The 19,859-nt window shown below is 37.4% G+C and overlaps 2 protein-coding genes and 2 non-coding genes across 4 annotated transcripts; 2 read left to right on the top strand and 2 right to left on the bottom strand.

Moving 5' to 3' along the window:
* Nucleotides 1-521: 521 nt before the first annotated feature.
* On the bottom strand, nucleotides 522-5,936 carry LOC139445996 (uncharacterized). Its single transcript, XM_071227267.1, has 5 exons — nucleotides 5,707-5,936; nucleotides 4,802-4,940; nucleotides 3,012-3,154; nucleotides 2,544-2,721; nucleotides 522-1,908 (listed from the first exon to the last, which is right to left on the bottom strand). The coding sequence occupies exons 1-5, from the start codon at nucleotides 5,898-5,900 to the stop codon at nucleotides 1,279-1,281; spliced, it is 1,284 nt and encodes a 427-aa protein (XP_071083368.1). The 5' UTR covers nucleotides 5,901-5,936; the 3' UTR covers nucleotides 522-1,278.
* A 1,197-nt stretch (nucleotides 5,937-7,133) lies between these two features.
* Nucleotides 7,134-19,593, top strand: LOC139446006 (proteasome assembly chaperone 2-like). The gene is made up of 7 exons (XM_071227277.1): nucleotides 7,134-7,327; nucleotides 13,418-13,589; nucleotides 14,391-14,449; nucleotides 15,591-15,709; nucleotides 16,024-16,212; nucleotides 17,056-17,173; nucleotides 18,219-19,593. The coding sequence occupies exons 1-7, from the start codon at nucleotides 7,271-7,273 to the stop codon at nucleotides 18,330-18,332; spliced, it is 828 nt and encodes a 275-aa protein (XP_071083378.1). The 5' UTR covers nucleotides 7,134-7,270; the 3' UTR covers nucleotides 18,333-19,593.
* Nucleotides 10,165-10,280, bottom strand: LOC139454598 (U5 spliceosomal RNA). The gene has a single exon (XR_011652461.1). It is a non-coding gene; the product is annotated as a U5 spliceosomal RNA (small nuclear RNA).
* Nucleotides 11,420-11,535, top strand: LOC139454602 (U5 spliceosomal RNA). The gene has a single exon (XR_011652465.1). It is a non-coding gene; the product is annotated as a U5 spliceosomal RNA (small nuclear RNA).
* Nucleotides 19,594-19,859: the final 266 nt, after the last annotated feature.

Consider the following 19,859-nt stretch of genomic DNA (forward strand, 5'->3'; position numbering starts at 1 on the left):
TTCTTTGTTCAAATAGTCAGTCTTTATGCCAACAAATCTTACATCTGCATGCCACAATTAATGTCCACACGTGTGATTCACATGCTAAGAGTCGTCTGTAGGTGAATTCGTAGCCATGGAGAATTTGTAGCCACTCCCAACTCATAGACAAAATTCACCGTGAAGTCGCGGACAATACAAATAAACTTGTGAAACAGAACTGAATAATGATTTATTACTGACTACATATATATTATAAAATATTGAATTGTAATCTGGAAAATGTATTTCAAATCTTAAATGTGAAATGAAAATACATAATTGCTGCTTTATGATTAGTTGCCTTTTCATCCTTCTCATCTGTGGGCAGTCCCATACTCCACTCTCCACTTGTCCTCCTCGGTTGGGGTATATTTACCTGATGATTTATTTATAATAGTAGTGGTAGAATCTTGCAAATCAAAACAAAATAATAACAAAATAACATAGTCATTATAATCATTCAATCATAATATATAAAATGTGTCTATGAATTCACTACTGGTTTGTCAACAAATTCACTGTTAATTTTGTCTGCAAGTTGGGAATGGCTACGAATGTGCTGTAGGTGAATGCCTAAGAAAACCAATTTGTAGCCATGGAGAATTCGTAGCCACTCCTAGCTCGCAGACAAAATTCACGGTGAACTTGTAGACAAAACAAATACATTTGGGACTAAATGATGGTTTGTACATGAAAGTGACTGTGTGGTTCTTTAACAAATATACCCGTATGTTTCAATCAAAAGGAAGGTATGCTGCATTTTCCTGAAATGTCTTTACACACCTTATACGATTTTACAAGGTCACATCACAGGACAGTGTTCCTCAAAGAGAATTTTTAGTACACTATTGGTTTCAAACACAGATAAATTTATTTAATAATATAGGTCATCGGTCTACAATACAATTATATTCAAAAGGTAATATCCCGTTTACAAAGGTATTTATATTAAATCAGTATTTCCTCATTTCTCATTGCCAAAAACATTAGCTAAATATTGTCCAGTATGATATATGGAAAGTATGTTGATTTCATTGGCAATGGGTGGATACACTTATCAGCTGACATAAACATTTTTATTCCACTGCAGGATTCAGGGCTCTACATACGTCTTTCCTGCAAGAGTCTATAGAATGTATTTTTTTCAGTTGTACAGCCATAATGTCATCTTTTAAGAGCATCAATAGATTGTACATACACATATATTATATTATCAAATATAAAAAGTAACATGTATTCACATATATCCGTAACACTTCATGACGCAACATGGGAGATATCGTTTCCGACACGTGTATATTTTTCTTTCTTATATCCAATCAAATTTTTAACCCTGGTTCGATGTACATAATCATAGATGTTTTTCACACTGACTGGAATGGGATCTTGGAATCCTCCTAACTGTACCAACTGGGCATTGTATTCCCATTGATGAGGACCCATCTCGTGTGCATGTCTCCTTGGCAACCCACGTGCCATACGTGCGGCAAGATCATCTGCTTCATCCTTCTCCATCTCCTGTCTTGACGGCAGTTGAACTTTTCCGCTGAGGATAGACATCACAGTACTTATCTGAACGTGGAATTGTGGGAAAGGGCAAATAGTTTTGCACAAACCAATCAAAAACAAAGATGGAAACTTGGAATGAACTAAATGCTTGTAAAGGGGAGTAATTCGTTGGTCTTCGTCGACCTTGACCCCTATTTTTGGGTCAAGGAAAGGGAAGGTGTACTTGTAACCGGTGCAGAAGAGAAGAGAGTCGATCGTTGTTTCCTGATCATTCTCAAACACAACCGACTTTTCCTTTAAATGTTTTATTCCAGGAACTAGATGAACGTTTTCCGGCAACTGACATTGTAATGGCGCCTTTCTGCTGCTGAGGAACACCTGTAAAGCAATTTGAGATGAAGATAACGAGAGAATAACATGTCATCGTGAAGCTAATTACTCCTTGATTGTTTTAATTATATGCTATGTTAGAATAAATACTGCAACATGTCAATACACTGAGTCATAAGATTCTTTAGCTCACCTGAAATGTTTTGAAATACAAATTAAAATTTGCACCTCTTTATAATATTCATGAGATCGTATTCTTTATGCACTTAATCTGAGCTGCATGCTCCAGTTAACTTCAGAGAAGATGTCAATGCTGCACTTTTCATTGGGCACATGAATTTCAAAGCTTAATAAAGTTTCAAAGGTAATAAAAGTCAGTCCCCCCAAAAGAAAGAAAATTACCAATAAAAACTAATTAATTAAGTGATGCTATATAAAACAGTGTAATGTTGCTTATTGTAATGACTTTGTTCACGGACAACAGGCATATTCAGTTAGGTGATGTAACATTATTTCTGAGACAGTCCATGGAACGTTTCAGCTTCGTGAATCATGTGATATTCAAAATTAACCATTCCCATTTTCACTGCACTCCTCAATCCAAACAATACCACATCCAACTTATCTTGTCTTTTGCATAAACTGTATATAGGTACTACATTTCATTTTGACTCAACAAATACCTCTTTGGCCTCTGAGCTCACGTCGATAGAGATATCCTGCCCTGAGGCTCCTGCCCCCAGGAGAACCACCCTCCTACCACGGAACGCTGACGGTGTCCTGTAGTTGTGGCTGTGAAGTACCTCCCCCTCAAACACATCCAGCCCGGGGGTGTCGGGTATCAGGGGTGTAGAATAGTGCCTGATCAAAATATACAAGTGTTATATTCACATACAAATATATTTGTTAGTCTTCAGAAATGCCACTTGGCTTCAACATAATATTTTCCAATATTGATTACTTTCCTGAGTTTTCAATGAATAACAAGTTCAAAAAAAAAAGTCAGCTGGGTTTTTTCCAACATGGACATGAAGCCAAAGAAATGTTATCTGATTACATCTTTATAAAATCTTCATTTTGAGTGTAGGAATTCCAGCCGAGGGAACCTCGACCAGCTTATCTTTACAAGACATCACTGTTTATACAAATACCCATTGCAGACGATAACAGATTCAAACTCTTCTGTCGTCTGCTCATTCCTGTTGTCTGCTGCAGAATATGTCACATTCCATTTGATGGCAGAAGTGTTGTTTGGTTGACACACTGGAGAAACATGTTCAACCAATGTCTTGAACTGAAATACATATGATGAAAACAATTTATACTGAAACCTTTAATACTAAAAATTCAATATTAAAATCAGTAGCAGTAAAACATTAACCAATAACACTAAAACCAGAAACACTAAAACATTAACCAATAACACTAAAACCAGTAATATTAACACATGAAACACTAATACCAGTAACACTAAAACATCAAACACTAAAACCAGTAATACTAACATATAAAACACTAAAACCACTTACAGATGTGAAAAATTGCTGTATAACTTTGTTTTGTTACTAGATAAAATACATCATACATCACACACATGGTCCTGCTAATTATTCCTGTTTGATACAGGCACATCAGTCTACGGTAATTGAACACATATACTACTATTTTGAATGGTTTGGATAAAGAAAGAAATAATTTGCCTCCTGCTTCATTTCTGAAACATGTCCTGAACATTTACTCAGGCCTAAGCATACCTACTGGTGGGATGCCATGGTCTTATAAGTGAGTGAGTGAGTTGGGAATGGTGCTGACAAACCTAGAAATATGACGAAGACGAACCGCGATTCGAACCACAATCATAGGTTGTGTGCATGCCAAAGGGATGCAACTCTACGCAGCTAAGTTGGACAGACACTGATCTTGACAGTTCTTCTGTTACATCACAGCATGACATGATATTATGTCAGGAGGAATGCCCAAAGATGGCTGGCTAGATGGAACATGCTGACAGAACAGAACTGGCTGAATCTGGTCATCCAAATCAAGTGGATCTGGCAGTTAAGGGACATAACTCTTAAAGGTGACTCGTCTCCTCGATCTGGTGTCCTCTTAATAGGCCCACCACGTGACAAGTGTCATGTTGACATACCCTGACAGAACTGCTGTTAGTGCAGTTGATATACGTTAATATGAGTGAAACAATTGAACTTTTCCATCGTAGCTGAGACTGGAGCTCCCGTTTAACAATAATGACATATCAGATACTAGCTTGTTATTGCAAATTTCAATAGTGTTGAATAGCAAAACTGAAATTTGTAAAACAAGCCTGTCACTATTTATTATACTTAGTCATCATCCATATGGGTGACTTATTCCAAGGGTTCCCTATTTAGGGTGTTTCTTCAGCCGTGGAGCCCTTTACACTAATAGTGATGCTACATAACTAAATTCAGCATTAAACTGTCTCACTAAAGTAGGCATTTTTTTTTATGATTTTATTTCTTTTGGGAGTACACAAACAATAAGTTTACATAATATAGTTCACATGCAGTCTTAAATACATACAAGTTACAAAGTATATATAGATGATATCAAACAACTATTCCAGTGTCATATTGTTGGATTGCGCAAGTTCGTGGGTTTAAACGAATAGGTGGTGACAGAAACCAAAATGTCATGAACTGTGTGTATTTACATTGGGAATATGATATATTTCTGTCGATGTAATATGAATCAGTTATTTCTTGTTTGATGTGTGGGAAATATGGTATGGAGTCGGAAATGTTTGATTTGAATATGTGTTGCTTTGTTACAGATATAATATGATTTAATACATGATTTCGTTTTTGTTGATATAGGCATGTTGATGTGATTCTTTTACTATATACAGACCTTCATCGACAGTTACTCTATCTTTGTAAATCCATCATTACAGGTTTACCTTGATAAATTTGTAGAGGTCAAAGTGTTGAGCATAACGCCGAAGGTATTCGGCAACATCTGTGTGATGGATGAAAGACGGCAGACTTGAGTCAAAGGGGAAGTCAGGAAATGCCATGATCTCCTTCGGAAGGTTCGTTCTAAAATGGTACAGTTACAGTGATCAAATTAGATTATCTGAAATCTATATTTCTTTCCTTGTTTTGTTTGTTGTTTAAACGCCAATAAAGCAATAAAGCAATATTCCAGCTATATGACGGCGGTCTGCAAATAATCGAGTCTGAACCAGACAATCCAGTGACATCATGAGAATCAATCCACGCAATTGGAATACGATGACATGCATCAACCAAGTCAGCGAGCCTGACCACTCGATCCCATTAGTCACCTCTTACGACAAGTTGCCTTATACGGCAAGAATGGGTTGCTGAAGACCTATCGAACCTCGGATCTTAACAGGTCTCCAATTTGGAACATGTGTGTTACGTCATCACTTCTGTTCATGTGTATGACGTCACGGTTGATAACACAATTAACCCTTTATCTTACAACATTGTTGCATTCAAGTTATGCATTGTGACATTTGTTAACAGTTTGTTATGTCTTTACGTCAGTCATAGATGGTCTAAGGGAGATAACTCCCAGTAACCTAATTCCTTGGGTAACTCTAGCTAGAGATCTTCCAATATGTTTGATTTCAACGTAGACCATGTGCTCCTGTAGCTATCAATAAAATATATTGCCAACTCAGTTCTGCTTCCCTTATACACAAAAGATACATTCATTATACATTGTTACAAATGAGTTAACAGACAAACAAACTGCATGTGCTTGAATCACTGTTTCATAGTGCTATGAACAGCAGAACAGTTTATCCGCGATTTCCTACTGCGATAATGTACTTACCGTAGGTTCTTGTACATGCTAGACTGAACCGGCAGGCCTCGTTCATCTGTTCCAGTTTTATCTGTGTAATTCCATGTTCCGCCCACCTCTGCACTGAGCTCGAATCCCACAGGATGGAAACCCCGGGGATGTTCCTTGAGAAGCCGTAAGGCGCACAGACCTGCAGCCCCACTTCCTATAACAGCTACCCTCATGCTGCAACCGTGTAACTAATAGTCTATCCTAACAAACTCGCCTAGGTAAAAACTGCTGAGTAAAATTTAGGTCGATACATGCTCCACCTCAGTGCGTGCTACCTTCGCCATTCATAAAGGAACCGTCGAAGTCCTATAACGCTGCATGGAGTTTGGATAGCACTACGCGGAATCATTTGTGACCAACTCGATCCCTATGGAAACTTATGCTGGAATGGAATTATGGAACAAGTTGGCCACGAATGTATTTTACTGCAGAGACCGAATTTGTTAGGAACTTGTTATAGTATTTGTTAAAGTCTTTATTCATCATATTTATATGAAGTTTTATGGGATAAGTGAGTGAGTGAGTGAGTGAGTATGGTGTCCCCCGCCGTGATATTGCTGGAATATTGCTAAAAGAGGAGTAAAACCAAACTCACTCACTCACTATTTACTGTATTATGAGTGAGTGAGTGGTTTGCGCCGCTTTCAGCAATATCACGGCGGGGGACACCAGAACTGGGCTTCACACATTGTATCCATGTGGGGAATCGAACCTGGGTGTTTGGGATAACGAGCGAACGCTTTAACCACTAGGCTACCCCCACCGCCCTACTGTATTATGACTTTACGGGAGAATTCCTTATTTTCATGAACCAAGAAGTTATTTGTTTTTTGTTGTTTAACGCCGACCTCGGCAATAATCCAGCTATACAACGGCTATCTGCAAGTAGTCGTGTCTGTTCGAGACAATCCAGTGACTGACATCATGAGCATCGATCTAAGCAATGACCGGGGGATACGATGACATGCATCAACCAAGTACGCGAGCCCGACCACCCGATCCCCTCAGTCGCTTCTTACGACAAACATGGGTTGCTGAAGACCATTCTAACCCGGATCGTAACGGGTCGAACCAAGAAGTGAAGTATTGATATATATGACGAATTTTAGATATGAACAAATACGTATCGAATTTGTGATATGTATAAAGACGATTTAGAGAGATCAAACACTGAAATGGTAATATCTTTGGTATCTATTTTTGTCTTTAAATCGTTTTTATGCATATATAAATCATTTTGTAATCTCAATAACTCGATTCACTGATATCTAAATAAATCAAACGAAATGGGTGCCTCATGTCCTTGTATCTTCGAACAGATGTTTTACAGTGGAAAGTGATGTTTCCTTGTTCGTTTGGGGGTTGTGGTAAGGACAAACGAAGTATGAACAAAAGTACTAGTCAACTATGGCGGCGTCCATGGAAGCATGATATGTCAATATAACTGCATGATTTGAGGGCTTGACAGTGTACAAAGAACGTTTGTGAGACGGCCGCTCAGACCTTTTGGATTCAATCTATTTGTGAAGTGTATGCTTTAAAAATGTTCGTCTCAGCTGATGACAAGAAAAGGAACTGGGAGGATTACACGTTTATTTTGGTAAGCCGCTAATCGTTAGAATACTGAATGAAACGGAATACGTAGTAAATAATATCTAATTTACCCTAAGTTTGCAGGTTATTGCCCAAGTGGTTGGTTTTCAGTTTGAAATCAGCAAAATAGCACAGTTTCAAAACGGACCCAAAATAAGATAAAAATATGAGTCAAGCATGTGATGTCTGATGTGAGGTGAGCATTGTATCATCACGTTTTGAAGATGGTTATAAACAAATTGGAAAGGTACTTAAAAGTGAGATAAAAACAAATTGGTGTATTGACTAATATCAGTTTGGGGAGAGTATGGATTGTGTTTTTACTGTGCCAAGAAACTATTGATGCATGTATATGGGTAGTCATTTGGTAAAAAAAATACAAAGTGGAAAACAAACGACAAAAGTCAAATGTTACGAACAATGAATGAATGCTACAATAAAGGTCATTGTTTACCAACAAATAATGAATTCAAAGTACAAACAGATACAAATAAACTACTCGCAAACGAAAGGGGTCATATAGAATGAAAGAACAATGTGTACGAAAGAATATCAAAGCACAAAAAGGACACTAAACTGTTAAAGAACAACATTGACAATAAAGAACATCAGATGGCGCTGCAATTTGTTAAATGTTCCAAGTTCAATTGGTTTGTTCAATCGATAAATGCATGTTGAAGTGCTCAATGTATTACATCATTCCTGGTGCACACAGCGTGTGACATCGTATATATCGATACATGTTGCGTTTATATACCAGCGTCACCGGAAACACGGCACATTTGGATAAATATTATACTTTGTGTAATCCGACATCTGTCTAATTAGTGTATGTATATTGTACACAACTTTCAATAAACACTGATTTAATGCTTAACTTATATTTATGTTATTCAGATATTTTAAATGACGAAGGGACATATTGGCGCACAGTACTCTTATTGGTGTGTTGAAATTTGCTGTTTTTTTATGCATACCAACATCTCAGACAATACTTAGCAGTGTCTCTGTTTCAAATTGGGTTAATATTTGCAGATACATTTGCACCATCCCACAGGAAATTTAACATTTTACATCGCTTAGTAATATTATAGTCATGTGCCACAATATCTTTGCACACCGTTCACTTTTCAGATCTTATGAAAATGTGTGTCAGAAATATAATTTGGCATCAAACGTTGAGGAATGACATTATACATTGAGCACTTCGGCATATCAAATACACGGCGAAACAAGCTGATTAAACTTCAGCAGTCTAGTGTCCTTTTTGTGCGCTGACATTCTTTAGTACACATTGTTCTTTCTTCACATATGACATCAATTGTTTGTGAGTTGTTCATCGATTCATGCTTTGAATTCATTATCTTTTTGTAAATAATGACCTTTATTTGTAACATTCATTCTTTATTTGTAACATTTGACTATTATTTTGTACTTTTGTCAGATGGCTGCCCATACATTTAAGCAGTTATTATATCTAAAAATTAAACAGTTGCTTTTTGTTGCATGTTGGGGTAGTACCAAATCAATCAAAAATACAATCTTATTAAAATCAGATATTTTACTTAGATACAATACCTATCTGTTTGAAGCTCTAAGAAATGCAGTAGCACATAATCAATATTATATGATAGAATCCTTAAAAATCAATTCCAAACATTGGAGTTGCAGTGGAACAGACTGGTACATATATGTGATTGTATACATGTTATATGAGGAAATACACAGAAAGGAGGGAGGGAGGTGCTCTGCTTGTAATAAAGAAACATTTTTTTTAATATTTGCTTTATGGATTCATCAGAATGTTTTGTCAAATGAATATACATATTGAACTGCAAAATGTATTTTGATTTTGACCTTCCCAAGCTAACTGCATTGCCGAAGAACTGTAAACCCTAAAGTAACCATAGAAGTGTGAATAATATGTTAGCTTAGCATGGCCATGTGGAATTTCAATGACTTATTTTGTTGTTTTCTGGAATGTTGAAAACTACTTTCCCCAAAATGAACTTATTTTCACTTCATTTTTTACCAATGTTAATAATCTATGGTGTAATATTCTGAGAATTTTAAGTCGGCATGATTTTCATTGTATAATGTCAGTGTCAAGTATAGTCTTGGGATTCTGGGTAAAGTTTGATAAATAGAACCAGGGACTTATCTTGGGATTCTGAACTACCGGTAAGTGCCCTTTCCAGGCAAATAGGGAACAAATTGTATTATTGTTCAAAACTGGGATTTTCTGAAGGTCTAGCTTTCTTTTTAACATTAAAGCCTCTTCTAATTTACTGGCCCTGTTACAAAAGAAATACACATATCACCTGGACCAAACCCTCACATTAGTGATCAGAACAATATAAACATATAAAATTGGGAAATGTGTAATCCCAATTTGGGACTTTTTACTGACATTTGCTGCGTCTGAGCAGGTGTATGAAATCCCTGATATGACTACATTCTCAGTGATTTGCATTTTATTGTGTCCGTGTCAAATATGGACTTGGACTTGGAATTCTGGGTAAAATGTATTTAAGAATTGTGTATACTTTAGCATCTCTTTTGAAAACATTAACTCATACAGGACAGTGAACCATAGTTCCAACGGATAGAAAGAGAGAGGCATCAAATCGGAGTGAAAGATCTGATTTTAATGACATTGACAAATACAATAATGTCTGAATAGGAAGTTATTATTCTTCTTACAGACAGCCATCATGTAGCTGGAATATTACTAAGTGTGGCAGTAAACAACTAACAAACACAAATATTAGCTTAGACATAGTGCCAGGCCATAATCTCCCATGAAATTCATCTAATTAAGTCTATTCTTTGTTTGAGTTGTGTACCCTACAAAGTAGGGTTTAAAAAATAAGTCTTAAGACTCATTGAGTTGTTCCTCCCCACGGAAATCTTTAGTAAAAGGCGAAAGATTTATGCGAGGTGAAGAGAAACCAGAGTTAACATGTATGGGATTAGATCAGATTGTATACTGCCCTGTTAGGTTTTCAGGTGAAGTAGCTTCTCAAAGAAAACCTGATCATTTTTTAATCAAATAATATATTTGAATCTGTATTACTTCAACACTTTAGAGTCCAGACTATTTGAACTCAATTGTGATATTTTTTACAAATCCCACTGATTTACAATAACATAGCTACAGTCACATACTTATAACATTTGAACAGAACCTGAGTTGCGAGTTACCGTCCACGTCCACCCTTGCGTTTATATCTAAGCTATTTATAGCCCAACCTTTGTCAGCAAGGTCTGCCTCGTGGTATCAGCTGCAACTGGCAAGGTAGAGCTATTAATAGATGGTCAGGGTCATGGTCAAGCCAGAAATCGACTCATGGCATTCATGGCCAGCAGGTCAAGCAGGTCAAGCCTGACTACAATATCTCATCCAAGTGGTAACAGGGACCATGAAATACTTTATGGTCTCTTGTCCTAATAAATATTTGTTATGAAATGACACATGATGCATTACCTTCCCTAAAGTATTAAATCAGTTTATACTTGTTTAGGGCCAGTTTTACTGCTGTCAACCGAGGAGCAAGTATTATTGCTGAACAGACAGGACAGAATTTAAATGTGTTTCCAGCAGTGATCTTAATCACTATGTTGAGTAGTTCATCAACGTTAGGTTTATGGAAGAACAAAAAGAACATCCTTCTGATTGCAAGAGTCTTATAGTATTTGATGAAGGAATATCTTTATAGTTAAGGGTTTGAGGATTCCTTGTGCTTCAGGCTGTCATTCTCGCTCATCCTTATGACCAGGCCGAAGTGAGTGAAAAGTGTGTACATTGTGGCATGATTTATTCTATAAATAGAAAAACTGGGCGAACGTCGGCCATTGCTTGCTGACTCACTAATGGTATGCTGAAGAAAGATTGAATGAAAATATACCTGCTAAATCTTTACACATAATTAATGTTCTTTAAACCACAATAGTAATTGTGTTACCATCTATGAGGTAATCTACCAACAACTCCAATTCAATAACTAAGAGAATTAAATAATTGTGATAAGTATGACAGAAAACACCAATTTCTGAATAATGTCTTTGAAATATGGGTCGAAACATTTCCTTATGTGTAGTACTCTGGTTTCTCTTCACCTCGCATAAATCTTTCGCCTTTTACTAAAGATTTCCGTGGGGAGGAACAACTCAATGAGTCTTAAGACTTATTTTTTAAACCCTACTTTGTAGGGTACACAACTCAAACAAAAGATTGGACTGGAAGTGCATAGTAGCATCAAGAAGTCATGTGAGCTCATGGCACGGAATTTTGACTACTGTCTGTCCATTTGTCCGTAAACAAACATTTGTTTTTTGTTCGATGCTGCACTCAGCAACATTCCAGCAATATGACTGCAGCCTGTAAATAACGAAGTCTCTCTCAGACAATCCAGTGATTGATGTCATGCAATCCAGTGTCCGACCATGAATTATTGGCTTCTTCTGTGCGCATGCTACAGGGATGAATGTTTGTTTGTTGTTTAACGCCGCACTCAGCAATATTCCAGCTATATGACGGCGGTCTGTAAATAATCAAATCTGGACAGACAATCCAGTGATTGACATCATGAGCATCGATCCACGCAATTGGGATCAATGACATGCATGAACCAAGTCGGCGACCACTCGACCTGACCACTCGATCTTGGTAGTCGCCTCTTATGACAAGCAAAGCCGCCTCTTACGGAAAGCATGGGTTGCTGAAGACCTAGTCCACCCCGGATATTAACGGGATGAATGTGTGGCACTATGGTGTGGTTCATGGTGTTAAAATTAACATTATTTTTTTCAAAATAAATAATAATTCAAATTACGAAAAAAATGAAATAGTCCATGACTTTAGCAACTTGTCCAATACCCATTTCGAATAAAATTCTGTTTGGTCAGTAAGGGTTAGAAATTAATTTATATTTTCACTAGTCCGCAAAAATGATATTCTACAGAGTTGCCATCTACCTAATGGTAAAACTGGTAGACCACAAGGAAATGTCACTTGTCCTTCTTAAATTTTACTTGTCTCAGACTACCAGAGTTTTGTTAATTCTTGTACCCAGTGGACTTGAAAGCTTTGCTAATAAAAGTCCATACATTAACACTAAGATCTGCTGAAAATGAGGTCGAGAGTGGATTTATCAGTTTTTGGCACAGGCAGTTTAAGGTTCTTCTTCACAAGGCCCAGAGAGCTAAAACTTAATGAAGATATACAAGACACTAATTATGCTTGAATATGTTAATAGAATGGAAAATTATCAATTTTGTGGCAATATTTAAAGCACCCTCATCCTAGAGACTCCCAAGAGATGATATTTCAATAGGATGTGAAGCATTACAATCAGTTGTCCAGAGTGTTTTATGTCCATCCAGTTTCGATAATACCCTGGACCCATTCACAACCACAGCTTGTGTTGAACCCCATGAAACAATGTTATATATAGTCATCCAATCAAATTACACTTGTGATCGATAAAACTTTTGTGATACGAAAATAGAGATGGTGACGTCATTTCTCATCCGAAGCTATTGTGGCGAATGGGTCCAGGATATTTATCACAACAGAATGGACAAAAACAATAATATATAAAATATATAAACAAATAATATAGTGCTGTTCTTTAAGCTGGACCATTGCTGAATGCCAAATCAAACAACAATGAAAAAACTTCTGTGCAGAACATCCCTTAGCCATTGTCCACTCACTCATTGCAGTCAAGTATGTAAGAAATGATAAATAAGATAAATAGTTTCATATTAAGGACAGGGATTTATCTAGACCTATTTAGAGGCCAGGATTTGTCTGCATCAATTGTTGGCAAACATTCCCTAATGGGGACTTAATTAGTAGTTATAACTAATGTGATGGCTTGGTTGGATTGACTTGTATGATACTTTTTCACTGATATCAGGACCAATAAAGAGGGTTTAGTGCTTAAGATTACATTTTTGAATGTAATGTTATACAATGTTAAAAGACCTGTATTTAAGAAATCTCACCTTTAAGAATGCCAATTTTGAACATAAAAGGGCTCTTAGTTTGGAATCATAGATAATCCTGAAGGACTTCTCTACTTGTTTCCAGCCCTGTGTGTCTGTTGGGAATGTTGGTCAACTGACAGCCGATCTGGTCATCTCAACGTTGTGGATGGAGAGAGTCGGCTACATCTACCATGACAGCATCCTCCCCATGGTCGGCAACAACCCCTTTGCTCACCATGACGCAAACATTTGTAAACTCACCACCAGCTGTGAAGGTAACTATGACAACAGAATAACATACTTTGTGGCAAATGTAAGTCAGGCGTTTAAGTAACTTACAGCACCTTATCCATGGCTGAAGCGTCCATATTTTTATGATGTTGTGTGTTGACCATCATCTGTCTGTCCCTCTGTCTGGTCATCGTTAACCAGTAATCTCCTATGAGGTTATTCCTAAGGCTTACGCGGCTTAAATGAAACCCAGCTATGGTGTCTCGTAAAAACTGCTTACTGAATTCCAATTCAATTTTCAATATGGACACCACAGCAGCCATATTGAAAATGTCATTTTTTGTGATTACTTAGCCATTTCTGCATGTATCAGTATGTAATTTAATATGCAACTATGATGTGGTATTATATATAATATGGCATATAATTCTGGCCTGTTTTGAGTTTTGATCTTCACATACCCCATTTACCCAGTGTCATGGTATTTTTGACATCTATTCTGAAACTACAAGGTCAAAGGAACTTACACTTTACATGGAAGATCCCAGCTAAGCTGTCTCTAAAAAGTGGTCAAAATTCCTATCCCATTTAAGACATGGCAACCATTATTTCTTCATAATTCAGGTGAGTTCAGAGCCTTGTGGCTCTGTTTTGCTTGTATGTCATCTCTGTGCTCAGCCTTAGAGAGAAGGGACAGGTGGAAGAAAACAAATAAACATCCCTGTGTTTGAGAATATTACCGTTGGTTTTTGTTTAATTAATGTGAAAATATTGTATCCAGAATGTATGAAGTTTTGTAAACAAGCACCTGTTCAGACTGTATGTGATGTTTTCTTTTATTTCAGTATATGAAAACGAGAGCAACAAATTGCTTGTTCTTCAACAGAGGTCACCATTTGTGAAGGTTAGTAGTGTTTTGTTTTGCCTGTAACTCAGATTAAACCCTGTTGGCAGATCCACATTTGGAATCTAGTGTTCTGGTGCCCCATTTTTGTAATGGCAGTTTCAGTAACAAATAGTTTTTGAGACGGTCCCATGTACTTTTCTCTTCACACATGACCTGTGTCACTGTCCCAGTCAGATATGTTTAAGAAAAAAAGTTTGCTCTACCCCCATCTGAAGCATGAGGACAGTTGCTTTGTCTGTAATAGTTCAGGGCAAAACTATACTTTATTACGCTACACATGGGGGTAGGGCAAACTTAATTACTTTTCTAAGATGCCAAATTTAAGGCTAAACAAGTGTTTTATTGGAGCTATAATTAAAATCAAGTCTGTAATGACCTGTGATGTAAATTGGAAATCCTCGAACAGGGCTAACTGACGGGTTTTTCCGCCTTATTGCCTGCCCCCCCTATGTTAAGAGACATATTTATGTTTTAAACTTGATACAACATCACTGAAAAATGTGTGGTTTATTTTTTAATAGGTCACATTTCATAATCTGTTCAGTGTATGCTTATCTATAATCCCATGCAGCAATTAATATGATTTTATTTTGAGTTTTATTAATTAATTTAAATATTAATTTGCTTCAATATAATTACAAAAATCAAAATATGGTTGACATCATCTTACCATATTTCTTCCTAGGTAATAATCATTATGCGACAAGTCTAAAACTTTTTTACCAATTGATAATTGCTTGATAGTAATGAAAGAACAATGTTACTAAGGATATGGAGGTAATCTGAACAGCATCCTGACATCAGCCCATATTGACATAACTCAAAAGGTGTTCTTTATCGCAGGCTAAGTAGTCTGTGTCTTTGATCTTTAATAGCATTATAGAATAGCAAATAGAGATTGCCAAAATTGACAGGTTATCTATTCAGGCATCAAAGTTGACATTGTGCATCTAGTTATGCACATGTGATCTGTTTTCTGTCTGTTTCGAATGATGTGGTTATATAACATTTGATTCAGACGGAGCATACACTTTATAAATGTTTTCTTTGCATCAATATAGTAAAACGACATGTGTGACTGTCCGGGCGGGGGAGTGAAACAAGAGAATGAACTGCATGTATGTCTGTATTAACTCAGGGCAAGAAGAAGAAGTTCATGACATGGCTGGCGGAGTGGACGAGGCTCCAGAAGTTCCGGCAGGTGATCATACTGACCAGTAGCTACTCAGAGGAGAGACTGGATGTCCAGTTGCAAGGGTCAGTCATTAACGCCATAAACACTGTCTCTACTCTCCTGCCTGTCCAGCTCATTATGTTTACATGCTATTTCACACACTGGTACCAATCTTAACATCTCTTCTGCAAAATGCATAGGTGCTAACTATGTCTGAGTTGCTTCCCTTAGCTGCCAGGATCTGCTGGTCATGGTGTGGGAATACCAAGTTCGCCACAGTAATGATCAGCGCCATATGACTTGAAACTGTTTAAAGTTGAAGCCGACCTAATCTTTCTTCCAGTTAGCGAGAAATAGAAGTGAGAAGTATGTTTGACGTCTGCTTTTTGTATGAAAGGTCCCAGTTCCGGTTCGTCCCATCAGAGTCGATGGACAGGAAGTGTGGTAACCTGTTCCGCACGACTCTAGGCTGGCAGGAGCTGGAGCGAAGAGCTACCCCGACTGAACTCACCATCGATGGCAGCTCGCAGCAGAAGCTGCTCTACATGCCAGGAAGTGGCATTGCTAAACAACTCTTTGAAAATCTGTGAGTTGGTTATATAACTGTCTTCCTCAATGTACAGTGTATCATATCTCCATTCTATCAGGATATAACCATGGACTCATTCACCACCATAGCTCAAAGTCTGGTTTGATTAACACAACACTAATAATAGCTGGCCAATCAAATTACAAAGTTCTTTCACAATTGAAGCAGCTCTATATCCAGTTATCAATTCACAAAGTTGGGTTCTGTCTCAAATATAACTGGGAACATCTTGCAGCAAAGAGACTCCTACCCCTGTCATCTTTTCCAGCAAGTGTATTTTAAACATGCTTTTGATATCATGAAATACATCCAAGGGCTCTCATCAAGTAGATCTATACCAAACTATACCAAAGTTAGTGATAGTGAGTGAGTACGGTGTTACGCTGCTTTTAGCAATATTCCAGCAATATCACGGGGGTTCCCAGAAATGGGCTTCACACATTGTACCCATATCAGGAATCAAACATGGGTCATCGGCATGACGAGCGAACGCTTTAACCACTAGGCTACCCGACCCCCACCAAGTTAGTGATAAGAACAGTGAAGCTGATCCAGTCACTTCCATTACAAAACTATGGCAGCAAATGGGTCCATGGTAGTTATCATACAAGATAATCAAAAGATATATAAGTGTCATATACTAGTGCTACATCAGGACCATATGATACCAAGCTTTGCTCAAATATGCCAATTTGTCAAGTTTCAAATCATTTTGTTTCATTGTCATAGGGTCAACCTGATTTTCCATTGCTTTGTGCCAAAGATAATGAGATTTCTGGACTATCAATGTCTAAACTGTTTCATGTTTCATTGTTGTCAATGCAAGTTGTATTGTTTCAGCAAAATGGACACATCAGTTGTTGTGATGATGATGTTCTGTTCAGAAGGGGACAATGCCCATGATGCTGTTGCCATGGTTACACAGTTAAACAATTGGCTTAGGATTGTCACCCTAAAGGTAAGCAACAAATCAGATTGTAGTGAAATAAACATTACTTATTAAAGGTTGTCATCAATGTCTACCATGGGGCTTCCAGATCACATGTACGGTGAACATATTTGTTGAAGTCCCATCTTGCAAATGACACCAGTTAGTAGAGATCAAAGTATTGGTATGTGTTTTGAAACAATGTCTTATGTAAAAGTTGTGACTGTCCACCATTGCATGAATCTAGAAGCTGCTTACTTCTATTCTATATGGACAACTCCACACTTCCGGCTTTTGAACGTATCAGGTGAAGAGAATGTCATGTTTTGTTTTGTTTTTTGTTGTTTTACGCCGCGCTCAGCAATATTCCAGCTATATGACGGCAGTCTGTAAATAATCGAGTCTGGACCAGACAATCCATTGATTTTGTGAAATTGTTCTATCAAGAGAAATTGTCATTGCCATGTGGTGTTTGACTTACAATTCACTTAAATGTTTTGGTTTTGTAGACTTGTGACAGGACCGATATAGAGGAAAGGATTTAATGCTCACTTAAATATTTTTGGATTGAATGCATGTTTAAAATTCAGTGTTTTTAATTCCTCTTTAATTAGGCAAATAACAACTTTTAAAACTCCCAAATTTGAACAAAATAACAACTTTCTCCTTATTTGCCTGCACTAAGAGAAATCCCTTAACCTATGCTTGTCATAAGAGGCAACTATGCTTATCATGAGAGGCAACTAACAGTATCGAGGGTTGCTGACTTGGCTGATGCATGTCATGGTACCCCAATTGCCTAGATTGATGCTCACGACGTTAATCACTGGATTGTCTGTTCCAGACTTGATTATTTACAGACCACCGTCATATAGCTGGAATATTGCTGAGTGTGGTGTTAAACAGAAAAATACCTGCAACCAGTTATAGTAAAGCATATAGCATATTCTTAAACCAGTTTATCAAAAGTTTGCCTCATTCATCAGTTCACTAATGTAGCCATTTACACTTCATTGAATCATGACTCGGGTGTTTTGTGACAAACTCATGTTAATCATGTGATTTGTTTGTTCAGGCAGCTCCCGGGAGCGAGGTGGGGAAGGAGGCAACCGGACCTACAGAGTGGAAGATCCCGGTGTCCTGGCGCCTGGTCTTCGGAACACGAGCAGATCGAACACTCTTCCACTAACGAAACAATGTCAAGTCCAGATATACGTTGGGCTGGAATTTCTCAAACCTTCATCCAGTGGGTGCACTGTAATAAGATGTAAGTCCTGCATGGGAGAGTGCAGACCTAAGATGCAACTAGATCAGGATGTAAGTAATACCCACGATGGCTTCTGATCCTGGATGTGCAAGTACCCAACCCACAGGAGGGTAGTGGAAGACCCATAGGATTGCCGAGGCGCCCATCCCCCTTTATTTCAGACATTTTATGTGTTAACTTGTCAGTAACTCAACCAATATTTCATTTGGCACATTACTATCACCTGGTGGTGGTGAGAATGATGTGTACAGAATACCATGGTCATCTGTAAACTACTGCAAAACGCCCCATTTACTGTTGGTTGATGATTCATAAACAATGCCATCTTGCCCTGAGTCCTGTTTCTCCAGGCAATCCCAGCACTACAAGGTTTGTAAGTCAGCATTAACGTCTCGGCACTCACTTCGTGAAATGGGGCCCTGTTTCTTTAACAGATCTAGTAGTAATCATGTCACCTCTCAAAATGTGCATTGACCGACATGTATTTTCTGCATCTGTGAACAACCTGTATAGTTAAGTTCATCTGTTCATTGACTCCACTCCATCTCCTGTATGATAAGATGAACTTAAATGAATACATGGAATAGTGCAGTGTTAAGAACCCACATATTTTCCCAAGGAATATAGAATTTGGGTTCTTCCTAATGTTTTCATATATCTACTGAGGCTAAATTGTGGTATACACAAATGGAACAGCCAGACCTTTTGGCCTTATTAACTTTAGTTGCTTGGCTATCAAGAACCTTGTGGTACCATCACTGTTGTCATTGGTGGAAATTTGATGTGAACCGATAAAGGATGTCATGATATGCTCACCTGAGGTATTGTCACATAATGCAGTACTCAATTTTGCATGTTCCACAACTAACAACAGGTTGTTGCTATCAACCAGTTTGTATTTACTTTACATGACTGGTTCATTTGGATTTGTTATGATAGTTGTATGCAATTTGGTTTTGTGATAATCTAATATATTACTTTTGGAAACAGACAGAAATATAACATGGATCGATAAATTGGTAGGTGTACATTTGTGATGAATCTAGCATGTTCCTGGCTCAATTGACTATCCATGCGTTACTATGTTATGTTGTAGTTTTACTTCTCATATTCAGAACACTCTTATTGTTGAGCCATTCATTTTCATATCCTAAATTTACGCAATCATTTGTTATATCATGAAAACAACTGTAAACATTTTTATAAAATTAAAAAAATAGATGACATTGCAATTTGTTTTCTTTTGGGTTTGTGCAGCAACTTATGTCAAATGTCTTCTCATCGTGAACCACTGGACAAATGAAGCTCAAACTTCACAAGCTTGTTCCCACCCTTGATGACACCAAAAGTTATTCTCAATTCTGCTTGAATATTGCTGTCTCATCAGATTTGACGTCGAAAGATATCAGATAATCAAATTAAAAAATACAAGTGTTTGTTGGTTTATTA

This window comes from Haliotis cracherodii, unplaced genomic scaffold (assembly GCF_022045235.1).
Source record: "Haliotis cracherodii isolate W230 unplaced genomic scaffold, xgHalCrac1.p SCAF_10, whole genome shotgun sequence".
Classification (NCBI taxonomy): domain Eukaryota; kingdom Metazoa; phylum Mollusca; class Gastropoda; order Lepetellida; family Haliotidae; genus Haliotis; species Haliotis cracherodii.